The sequence below is a fragment of the Mauremys mutica genome, chromosome 2 (genome assembly GCF_020497125.1).
Source record: "Mauremys mutica isolate MM-2020 ecotype Southern chromosome 2, ASM2049712v1, whole genome shotgun sequence".
Taxonomy (NCBI): Eukaryota; Metazoa; Chordata; order Testudines; family Geoemydidae; genus Mauremys; species Mauremys mutica.
Genome location: NC_059073.1, coordinates 162,373,085 through 162,385,136, shown reverse-complemented (window position 1 = coordinate 162,385,136; position 12,052 = coordinate 162,373,085). Strand labels below are relative to the sequence as shown.

Below are 12,052 nucleotides of genomic sequence, written 5' to 3'. Positions count from 1 at the left end.
AAGTTTTATTTTTAATTTTTCAAAAAATGATATCAAGAGTTTGGCTGACTATGTTGCTGTGAATCTTCAGAAGATCTGATTTTGTTGGGTATTGGAATTGTGTGTCGGACTGTAAACTGGGTCTTACTCCAGTTTTGGTAAAGTTTTGGTAAAGACTTAAGGGAAATTAGGACTGAGCCCAGTGCTGGTTCTTTTATGAAAGTATAGGTGGCAATTCTGAATTAAGGTGACAACTGTTTGGAGGAATTTCTGTAAGTAAGCAGTTCAACTGAAATGTGCCTTTGTTTTGCTCATTTAAAAAAAAAGATAAAGCAACACGAATTCTGTATGCTCTCTAGGTTGAGGATAAGCTACAACTGGTATATACAACTGATGGTATAAATGAATAGCAATGCCTAATCAGTTTTAAAAAGCACCTTAAAAAGAGAGACATATTTTATGTTATAGTTTTAAAAGCTATTCTTTTCCCTATGAAGTTTTACGTACTCCTACTGAGATCAAATATATCTACTAAATTAGTCAAAATTGTTTTTTAATCACAAGAGAGGAAAAGTAAATGCTCCCAAATTATCCATGTCTTTAATTTTTTTATAAACACATAAAGCTATGAATTCAGCCACATCCATAATTGAAAATGAATTTTTTGCACTATTGCCTATTTCCAGTATTTCTGATATCAACTGTGAATTTTAGTACTGTTTGAACATAGCAGTTATTTTTATAAAAATGCCTTTAGCTTTTATTCTTCTTCAAAAAGTATATATTTAAATGTGAATCACAATCATGCAGAAAAGAGGGAAAGGAAACCATCACGTTAGTGGAGAAGTAAATCACTAAGGCCATTTATAGGATCCAAGTAATTAATTGGAGCCTGAAGAAAAATAATGTGGGTTTGGACTCAAGAATTTTTCAGAAAGGATAAATTAGGAATGAACATTCTCACGTGAACAGTCCATTAGAAACAATCTACAGTTCGCGCCAACTCTGTCCGATGAGAGGATAAGGTTGCTGAGTAATTAACTGTATTTATATTGTGCTCTATTATTTTATGTTCTTTTCTTACAGGTTTCACAGGTTATAAAATACTGTGGGTTCAAGGGATTAGGGCCTGAATGCACAAAAGGAGTTAGGCAGTATAATGCTCAGCATCACAATGCCCAACTTTTAGACACCTAGAAAATCACTGGGATTCACAAAGCATGAGTTAGGCACCTAAATTCCTGTACAACAAGTGGGGAGAGATAGACATCTTAGACTGTGATTCATAAATGCCAGCATACTAGGCAGGGAGCCACCAATGAGAGGAGTATGTGTTCTCTCTCACTTAAAGAGTAATTTGTATTGAGAGAGCAAGAGTGCACAAGTATGCAAATAAGTCTATAGCCTGGTGGTTATAGCCTCACATCCCACATGGGAAAACCTCTGTGTACCCCCAAGGATACACATACCCATGGTTGAGAACCACTGTGTTACATAAGGTTAGACAAACACCTGTCAAGCATGGTATAGACAACACTTAGTCCTGCAATGAGTGCAGGGGACTGGACTAGATGACCTCTCGAGGTCCCTTCCAGTTCTATGATTCTATAACAAGACTGATGTGGAGAATATAGCTGAGCTGTCACCTTTATTTTTTTGTAAAGTAATTGGGATTAAAAATCGCTGTAAAATGTACTTTGAGCTTGGGATAGTGTTAGTACTGTCAACAGGTAAAGACTAGGTTTTATACAGTACCCTAGTAGGCTAGATCTCCCACTTTCCAAAACAGCTCAGATGATTAATGTAGAAGGGTGCTTGGAAAGAAATTTACTAGGCTGATTAAAACTCTTGCTAATAGTTTATCACATCTGCTGTCATCCACTAACATTCTATTTAAATCAATGACATGTTAAGACATGTTTGGTACAGTTGACAGCAGTCAAGGGGATTATGGAATGGTATTAATGAGTGCTGCATGGTGCTCACTCTGTCCTCCCTAGTCTTGCTTTGTCAGAAGGATGGGAACTACATGTGAGATTCTGAGAATAGGTATTTAATGCCAGGGTAGGCAGTGTTGTCAAGGTTAAAAGCAGAAAAAAATTGTGACACATTATTAGAAATATTAAATACCAATCTATCTAAGGTATTTCAGGGTGCCTATCGCCTTACTATCTAAGTGCTGAAGCAAGTATAATCTATTCCCTCACTGTATAACAGTCTAGTGAGTATAATATTATTTTTATAAAAAGGATATTAAACCCTTCAGTTTGATGGACAAGAGCAGTTCTGCAGAGGCCTTCGCCCTGCTGTGTGCTGATAACGAATGATTATAGAAATAGAAAAAGCATATCTGAGGGCAAGCAGAATAATATAGGTATTAAGGGATCCAGCTAAAAGTGTTAGATTAACTGTGCACCTGAAAAAAAAAAGACGATCTAGAGGGAACATCTACGGTATAAAGAATTCTGAAAAGAATGTAATGGTAATCAATGCTGCAAGGCTATTTGTGCTAGTGTGAAATGCTGGAACAAGATGATACAATCTTAACCTAGGAGAAAATGTTCGTGGAATTTTATTTATTGTTTAGAGATTATTAATAAACGGGATAGACAAAGATAGCAACACAAATGAACAGGTTTACAAATCAGGTTCACTGTGAGACACATATACCCAAACACTATTATTGTGCTCTGATATTATCCTTTCCAAGACATATCTGTCACCATATTTAACTTCACTAAATGGTTAAGAGGGTAAAGGTAAATATCAAAGATCTTGTTCTACACACTAAGTGAAACATTCATCAATTCATGTGAAGAGATCATTAGTTTACCCATAGGCTTCTCTAAAGCTTTGCTCAAGTGTTGAAGAATTCTATTATCATAAGATTTGCAAACCACTCTTCCCCGGATTGGAACAAAAGGTTGCCTAGGACATCGCATGGTAATCAACGTGTGAAAACTGACGTAAAGCCATGCTTGTGATTTAGAAGGAAGCATTCTCACCTTTTGACTCAGTAATGACCAATATCCCAGCATGGTGACACTGGCCAGTGTCAGTGGAACTATGATTCAGAAAAAGTGATACAATATAAAACTGAGGTCCTGACTGCTTAGTATTTTCACAAGACTAGAGGTGTTAGATCTTCTATCTCATCCATATTCTAATCCGTGTAATTTATTTTTCTAAACCTTTCTGCATACTGTTGAAGGTACAAAATGGAGTCTACATCTCAACAGTGATATATGAATGCTGTATTTATATTTATACAGCAGGCCAAAACCTCAGCTATTCTAAATCAGCAGAGCTGCACTGCAATCAATGCCTTTGAAATGCATTAAAATCAATGGAGCTTCACCAATTTACAACACCCGAGGATCTGTTTCTGTCTGTAAAATATTTGAGATTCTTCTATAAATACAGAAAAAAATTAATAGACTTCTGGGGATCTGTATGAATGAAGGGTCAGCCACAAACTCCTAGTTTAGGAGTTGATCATTGCATTCTAATTCAATATATATGTAACTTCTCCCTAGCTTTGCAGTCAGTTCTTCGATTTGACTTATAATGTAGCCTTGATATAACCTAGTCTGTCTTGAAAACTATGTGGACTATGGGGCACTGTGAATTAGGTAGACTGTGTTGTGAAAAAAAAATCAAAACACATAGTTGCAGTTTATAGTTTTTCCTTTATTTCTTAACTTAAAAATAACTGATTTAAAATGCACTTTTATAGAATGTGTCAAATTCACTGGTGATGTGAGTGGGCACAAGCACATTGAGATTGATGGGGTTGTACCCATCTGTGGTCCCATTAATTCAGGAAGTATGTAGGTGTTACACATCTGTATGACGCCTGTATAGTAAAAGTCCTACTGAAAACATAGACATGCTTTCTAATGAACGTATGTACAAAAGAGAATATAAGAACATACATAAGAACATAAGAATGGCCATACTGGGACAGACCAAAGGTCCATCTAGCTCAGTATCCTGTCTACCGACAGTGGCCAGTGTGTGGGAATCTCACTGTGTGTGGGATTTCCAAAATTGCCAAAGTGATTTAGGAATACAAATCCTATAAATTTTCACTCAGCGTTGTGTTCCTAAGTCACTTAGGTGCTTTTGAAATTCCTACCACATCTGAGATATGCAATCTCCCACTGACATATTTAATCATATCCCAAATAGTAATCAATGCAGCAGACTATAATATTTCTTTAGGAGCTGCTCCAGGCTATTGTGTCAATGATTCACAAGGCATGGGTCAACTGAATTTCTTTTAATGCAGGTCATGTGCTGAACGTATTTGGGCCTCTAAGCATTTTTCATGTGTTCTCAAGTACCCTTAAAGAACCTTGTGCCTTGTGAGTTTTCTAGTGAGAGCTCTGCAGATCCAGTGTTCAAGCTGAACCACACGGAATCCCTTGAAATTAAACCTAAGAAAATTTCAGTTAGGGTCTGTCACAGGATGCATCTTCAGCTAGCAAGTGAGAAGCACTGCCTAGCCTGTTTTCGTGGTGTCTCAGGCACAAACACACATAGTCTGTTTCTTTTCCATCACATGCACCTTTAATCCTCTGTTTTCATCCAGGACAAGACAGAGGAAAGGTACCCAGCAGGAGGTCCTTCACACAGATTTTCTCCTTCACCCAGCTCACTCTCTGAGTGCCCTCTTTACTTCCTATTCCTCCCAATTATATGTCCTCCCTGTTACGTAGCCAACTGCCTCATTAGCCCAACTATTGCCACCTAATGTCAGTAATCATCACTCGCAACAGGTTGATTTATTCCAATTAAGCCTGCAGCCTTCTCTGTGCTGCAGCAACCTCAGTGATCAGGGTACTACAGCTAACACCCTGTCACATACCTCAACCCTTATTTCAATTGAGACCTTTCCTTGCCTCCATGGGAGGTCTTCTTCAGCATCCAAGCCCTATCCTTTTTAAGGATTTGGGGTTCTACTAGGGCTTCCTGGCCTCTTTCAGACTGGCCTTCCATGGGCTACCAGTGAGGGTCTCCTGCCTTCTACTCACACTCAGTACACTCAAAGGGTGGAAGTGTCTCCCACAGTTCCATCTCAGCCCATAAGTCATCACAGCAATCACATTCCATGGCCTTCTCCTCTAGCTTCTTTTGCTCCTGGCTTGTATCTACTTCAGTAAGTTGTCCTTTCAGAGCCTCAATATTGTGATACCTCTCTTCCCCTGACTTATCTTGCCATAGGCTTGAGATTATCTGGGTTAACCCGCCAAGGCCTCATTAGCAAGACTCTTGTCTCTCTCCTCAGTAGGTCTTTCTTCCAAGGCTTTGCCAATGGCTTGCTTCTCTGGTCAGTTTGAGGATCTTCTGCCCTCCTTCTCCATTAGATGTTTCTGATCTATCACTCCGGGATCTGTTGCCCCCTTCTCAAGTACTTCTTGTCGATTCTCTCTGCACTTGTTGTGATATGTCTAGTGTCATTAAACAGTGCTCCTGGAGAGTTAACTTTACGCAGACCTCATCTTTGGGGTATCTCTCTGTGTTCTCTACTCTTTTTACATAAGGGAAATAAGAGTCTAGTCAGTTCCTATCATCACTGCGTAGGGCAACGACTTCACCACATCCACTCTCTGACACTGAAACTTTCTTCCATTTTCAGCTGGACAACTGCCACAGGGTAAGTCTACTTTTCCCCATGTACACAGTGGATTGCTATCATCACCCCCTTCTGTTGCCACTGCAATCTAACCAATGTACTCTGTATGAGGCAACATGTGGCTGTCAAATCCACCATGCCCTTTGTGGTTCTCCAGCCTACTTTGATGGGAATTGTCTTTATCCTAGGCCTGCCTTTTATACCAGTACACCCACAGAACTCCACAAACCTATAGTCCATGTATGGGCAGTCTTCCTTTGTATGTTCTTTGCCACCACATTGGTAACAAATCACTAAGTTAGTGCTAGGGGCTCTCTTGTTTGCCTCTTGTACTTCCTTCCTGGGCTTCGATGAATGGGATTCCTCAAAGTTCTTTCCCCCTCATCCCCTGATGCAGGGGGATGGAGCTCTTTTCATGGAAGGTCTGTTTCCACATACTCCTCTGTTAATTTTACAGTGTCCTCTGGCAATTCTGCCTGATGGCTTTGAACCCAAACTCTTGCAGCCTTGGGGAGGCTCTGTGTAAACTGCACAAGAATAATTGAGTCTATTATTGCCTCTGGGTCCTGTCTATCTGGCTTCTGATTGGCCCAGTCAGATAATTTTTGCACAAAAGCCTAGGGATGTATCCTGCAGTTCCATCAGGCAGCTCTAAATTTGTGACACTATTTCTTCGATGACAGGCCCATCCTGTCCAGAATAGCAGCCTTCAGCATGGCATAGTCTTTGGCTTGGTACTCGTAAGCCACCTGAACCTCGCCAGTCAGGCAGGGGGCAAGTCATAGTGCCAAAGTACCCTTGTCTCATCCAGCACGGATAGCTACCTGCTCAAAAGTTAACAAAAAGGCCCCAGGCCCACTGTCCAAATTCCAGTTCCTTCATAGGAACTCACCAACCAGTGCAGGAGCTGCTGCTCTAACTGAGACTGCTCTTGGAGTCCTGCAATGCTCATTCCTGCTCTACCTGCCAACCCAGAAGCACCTGCTTCTCTGCCTGCTAGGTTTTCTCTCTCTCTTTTTGTTGCTCCACTACTAGCGCAGCATCTCTTCCATTATGTCCGGATCCCCCAGCTCTCATACAGGTCACCTCTCAAGCCACCTCCTCTCGACTGAGAGAGTTACAACCCCAGTCACAGGGTGCCTCTTCAGTTACCCAGTGAGTAGCAATGCCTAGCCTGTTTTTGTGGTCTCTCAGTCACACCTTTAATCCTCTGTTTCTAAACAGGACAGGACATAGCACAGGTGTACAGAAGGAGGCCGTTCAGACAGGTTCCCTATTCCACTCAGCTCACCCTCGGACCTCCCTCTTTACTTCCTGTTCCTCCCAATTATATATCCTCCCTGTTATCGAATCAACTGCCTGAGTAGCTCAACAATTGCCAACCAGTGTCAGTAACCCCCACCAGCAACAGGATGATTGATTCCAGTTAAACTTACAGTCTTCTCTGTGCTGCAGAAACCTCAGCGATCAGGGAGCTACTTCTAGCACTGTGTCACAAGATCTAACAAAGATTCAGAGTTTTTCTTCTTTTAAAATAATGAAAATTAAAGGCAAATAAATGTACAAACCCTTTCTAAAATGATAAAGGGTTTGTGTAAACCTTCTAATCCCAGAAACTTCAGAATGAAAGCTTTTCATTTCATCCTTAATTACTGTGTTTAGATAGTTCAGGAATCTGAGAAGTGCAAGTACAATAAGACTTCACCTAATATATCAATACTGTCAACAATTAGGAACAAGGATGCTGAGTTTATTCTAGGTGGAATATGAGGCAGCTAAAAAATGTATATGACATAAGGCAACTATTTTTCCTTTGTCATTTTTGTAACACTTTCTTTCATTATATTCTAGCATATAAAATCCCTGACAAAAGCCAATACAAAATAAAAGCTGTTTGACTATTGGAATATTTATTACATCAGTATGGGTGAAATTAGATTCCTACCTGTAGTTTAACTTTGTTTTTAATGTTTTTCAGGGCTTGAATTTTACTCCAAACTTGCCTCATTAAACAACAGCAATTTAGACGGTTAATATCCCTGTGTTATTTCCCATTAATACAATTTACCTTTATATTCACAAGTATATTTTCTGTACCTCTAGATCATTTACTTGTATAACCTCAGGTATATTCAATTGTGTACTGTTCTACAAAGATCCTTTTGAAACATAAATAAATGGTTGTATGGGAAAACAATTCTGAAGAGAAGTGGAAAAAGTTCCCTTCTGCCATCATTAAAAACTTCACATTCCACTACCCAATTTCACTGTCTCACTACACATGCTCAATAGTAGCATTGAGCAACAGTAATATTACAGAGGCCTTCATGGTAATAGTATTCTGTCAGCCCTTCTCAGACTTACTGAGTTGTAATCTATTTCTCAGTGAAATACAATAAAGAACAAAAGTAGACAGTAACAAATACATTTAAAATTTAACTTTGCTAAAAAATAAAATGGAGTAACTTAAATATTTGGGCATGTTGAATTACTTGAGTTAAATTTCACAGTCTACAGATGTTGCTAGCTACACTGAAATATGAGCTGGAGAGTCTTTTCCATTTGTTCCCCTTCTTAGTCACAATACTTTTTTGGTTTTCTCTCAACATCTAGAGGTAGTCTTTCAGCAGACAGTGCAAGTATGTCAATGCTCAACTACTTCCAATAGCTAAATCTTCATTGTGACATATTTGGAACTGCCCTGTGGTAATTTATGAATATATTGAATTAATTCAACAGGAGTTTGTCTCGACAAAATAGGCAGGAAAGAAACGAATGGCTCAAGATAAGCCTCTGCTGAGCAAACACATGAGAGTTGCTAAGGTACAATGCCAGAACCATTGTCTCTGGGGACTCTGGCTCCATCTTGTGCTGAGCCTGCAGGATGGGTTTTGATTAGAAGTGACAAAGCCTGGGAACACAGTAGAACAAGGGAACTATAGCATGGTTTAAAAGGGACTCACTCTCACCAGAGGGGTGGAAGTTGTTGTTGCAGGGAACCAGATTGAGACACAGCACCTCGCTGAAGGTATCTGAAGAAGTTAGGAATGCCCAGCTTACCACCAGAAGATGGTATGCCTTTAGATAAGATAGACATGTGTGTATGCTGTTCGTTGTTTTAAAATCCCTTTTCTCTAAAAGCTTTGTCCTTACGAATAAAATACACACAACTTTTGTTTTAAGAAGGCTGGGTAATCACTGTATATATTTGGTCACAGACTCCTGAAGGGAAGAACTACAGGTGCCCAAACTCAGTTGGAACCGCAGGATAAGAACAGTTGATACACGGTGTACTGTGGCCAGGCCCTGGGCTAGGAGTGGGAGAATTGTATGATTCCATTCCAGGATAGGTAAAGGCAAAAAAATTGACACCTGATGGGGAGCACTCAGAGAGTCCATAAAGGGGACAGAAAGGAAGTTACCCTTGTAATCGTGACACTTATGGACAATGTTGAGCATTTATTCCTGAATCATAACTAATTTTAGCTCACATAAATACAGATGGAATACTATAATCAAATGGACAAATTCTCTCTTAAGAAAAGCCTTGTACATTCAGAGACAATACTATAAAGTTATGGAGTCAATCCTCGCCCTCAGCTAAAAGTTTTAGAGTTAGGAATGGCAGAAAACGATGTATTCTGCCTGCCTCTCCAGTTCCTGCTGTCCACTTCAGTAGCTCTTTCAACGGTCCCACTATGTGAAAACAGAAGCAATTATACAATCATTGGAAGTTGTTTGGTAGTACTATTACAGATAATGGTACAAAACCTGTGTAGCCAAATGCAGTTAGATCTTGGAAGAACTGTTTTGTGATCGTTGTGATGCAGTCCTTTTGGGAAATTGTGGCATAAATGAATGTCTCTGACTAGAATCTTTTCTTCAGTGCAAAACTACGGCCTTCAGGAAATCCAAGCAAATAAACACATATGGGCCTGATTTTAATTGGCACTATAACCCCTTTACACAAGCAATGGAAAGGGGCCATAAAATGAGCGTAAATTATGTTTGTATTTTAGGAGTTTAACAATTAATTATAAATGGCTTACCATTAATTTCCAAGCAGTTTATAATTATTAAGGTGATCCTGCTACACATTTTTGATCACATGCTCACAAACACAATATATTAACTCTGCCTACCTCACTGATAGGCACTTACTCTCGTTATTGAAAATAACTTCCATTACCTGATCTTGGGATTTCTTTTTCTTCTTCTTCTTGCCCCAACAACCTGAACTCTCTGCATCTTTGCCATTAGCATCACCACACAGTAACCCATCGAGTTCGTCTGTTCCCATCTGCTGTCCCTGAGATGTTTCTGCAGCGAGTCTGTATGAGAGGTTCCTCAAAATGCATACACAGTTTTCAACGGTCTAAAAAGGAGGAGAAAAAGAGAAAAAAGCTAAAAAACCTCTCCCTTTTTGAATGGAGGAACGTGATCAATCTTTGCACCTACATTTGTACAAAGATATTCTTTTCTGTTTGTTTCTAAGCACTCCCTAGACAATCACTGTTTGAAAGGTTTAGAAAACTTGGCAGGATCATAAAGCCTCTTTTTAGTGAGGAATAGAGCTCTGGACAATGTTTTTAAATAACATTGTTACTGTGGTTTTGAATTCAACATGAGAGAGTAATAAAGACAAAAATATGGTAAACAAGATCTACACAAGCACAGAATGCACACTGATTTCAGCCCCAGCTAGTAAAAAGAAAAATGATGCTATTATTTCTAACAGCATTTAATTCTTGTGTCATTCTATGAGAAGCAGTAGTGAGAAAACCTTAAGTGGTTCTGAGTTTTGGTTTGCAAGAGTACCCATTATTTAATATGCTTATAAATGATCTACCCCTCTGGAGTCTGCAAGTTTTTCCTGCTTCCACTCAAGTTGAAAATACCTTAGGAATAGCGCCTCTCTCTCATGGTATTTTTGCCTTTCTGTGTATGATCCTAGTTGGAACCTGGAAGTGGAGTGGGCCTCATTTTAGAAAAAAATGATGGGGAAAATTTAACAGAACTTCAAATCTCAAAAACAAATTTGATTTGGACGTTGGTTGAAGGCTAGTTCTTATTTTCTCTAATTTGGTTTACCTATGTCTAGTAAGAAAAATATGCCCTTCATTTCTTGGGGGACCAAAAAGGTTGTTAACCTGCTTATCTTTCAAAGGAAACTGAAATGCTCTTTAAATAAATCAGTATATACAAAAACCTAAATCTTGGCTCCACCTCAGTGGAGGTGTACATGGGAGGCTGGTATAAACAGAATAAGTTGGGATACAATTAGTACTACTAGCAGCTACTTTGTGCCATTATTGAAATGTAGACTATATCCATTGTTTTTCTTAATCAGTTCCTTGCAGAGGATGCATACCAACTGAGTAGCATGGGGCCCAGTTCCATGAGGGTTTATTACACACTGTCACATATGGAGGTTTGGGGGCAGGAGTGGGGCTGAAGTTCTGAAGGTCCCCTGGCCCTTCCTTTCCATAGAGGTAGGCTCTAGGACTGCAGAATTTACTGTCATCCTTTGGCTGGTAATACAGGATACGGAATGGCTCTACTTCTGCTTAGTGGCCTTTGGAAGAAAGGAATCCCCTTCAATTGCCCTGGTGGATTTATTATTAATTATTAAAACGATACTACACAAGTACTGCACAGCTGCTGGTTTTCTCTTGAGCCTTTTTCAGATGGTGATGCTAGTAGATGGGCTTCTTCACTAATCACTTCCATAAAAACATTTACTAATTGTAAGTTGATTGTAGATTACTACAAGCATCCATAGAAGATTGCATGGAACACAGATTCTTTCACAGATTCCATATTTCTCTACTGAATCTATAGGGCTCAGATTAGCAATCTGAAAATTCAAAAGGTACAGTTACAAGCACTTCACAGCATGCATGAACTGTGAAATGTACTTGAAACTAATATTAGATACAATTGGCATTTCTGTGTTAGTGCTTGCAACCACAGTGCTGAAATGTGAAATTATTAATAACATGTCACAGAATTTAAAACACTTCCCTTCCCCGTAACACTGATTTCACAATCACAATATTTTAATTGGCAATTATTTGGAGTTCTTTTAATTATTAAGTAGAACTATTAAGTCATACCTTTCATCTCTGAAGAATTGTGATCATCTCCTAGTTACTGTACATATAAAGTGAAACAAGTATTTTGTAGGGCTGTCAAGCAATTAAAAAAATTAATTGTGATTAATCGCACTGTTAATAATAGAATACCATTTATTTAAATATTTTTGGATGTTTTCTACATTTTCAAACATATTGATTTCAATTACAACACAGAATATAAAGTATACAGTGCTCACTTTATATTTATTTTTTATTACAAATATTTGCACTGTAAAAAACAAAAATAAATAGTATTTTTCAGTTCCCCCACTACAAGTACTGTAGTGCAATCTCTTTA

The 12,052-nt window shown here is 38.9% G+C and overlaps 1 protein-coding gene across 4 annotated transcripts in view; it reads right to left on the bottom strand.

The window, feature by feature from the left end:
* CTNND2 (catenin delta 2) overlaps window positions 1–12,052 on the bottom strand; it is a 1,196,137-nt gene that overhangs the window by 134,960 nt on the left and 1,049,125 nt on the right. For all 4 annotated transcript variants that reach the window (XM_045005428.1, XM_045005429.1, XM_045005430.1 and 1 more), the window contains one exon: window positions 9,807–9,992. In XM_045005428.1, coding sequence (XP_044861363.1) covers window positions 9,807–9,992 — 186 coding nt within the window. The remainder of the gene's footprint in view (window positions 1–9,806; window positions 9,993–12,052) is intronic.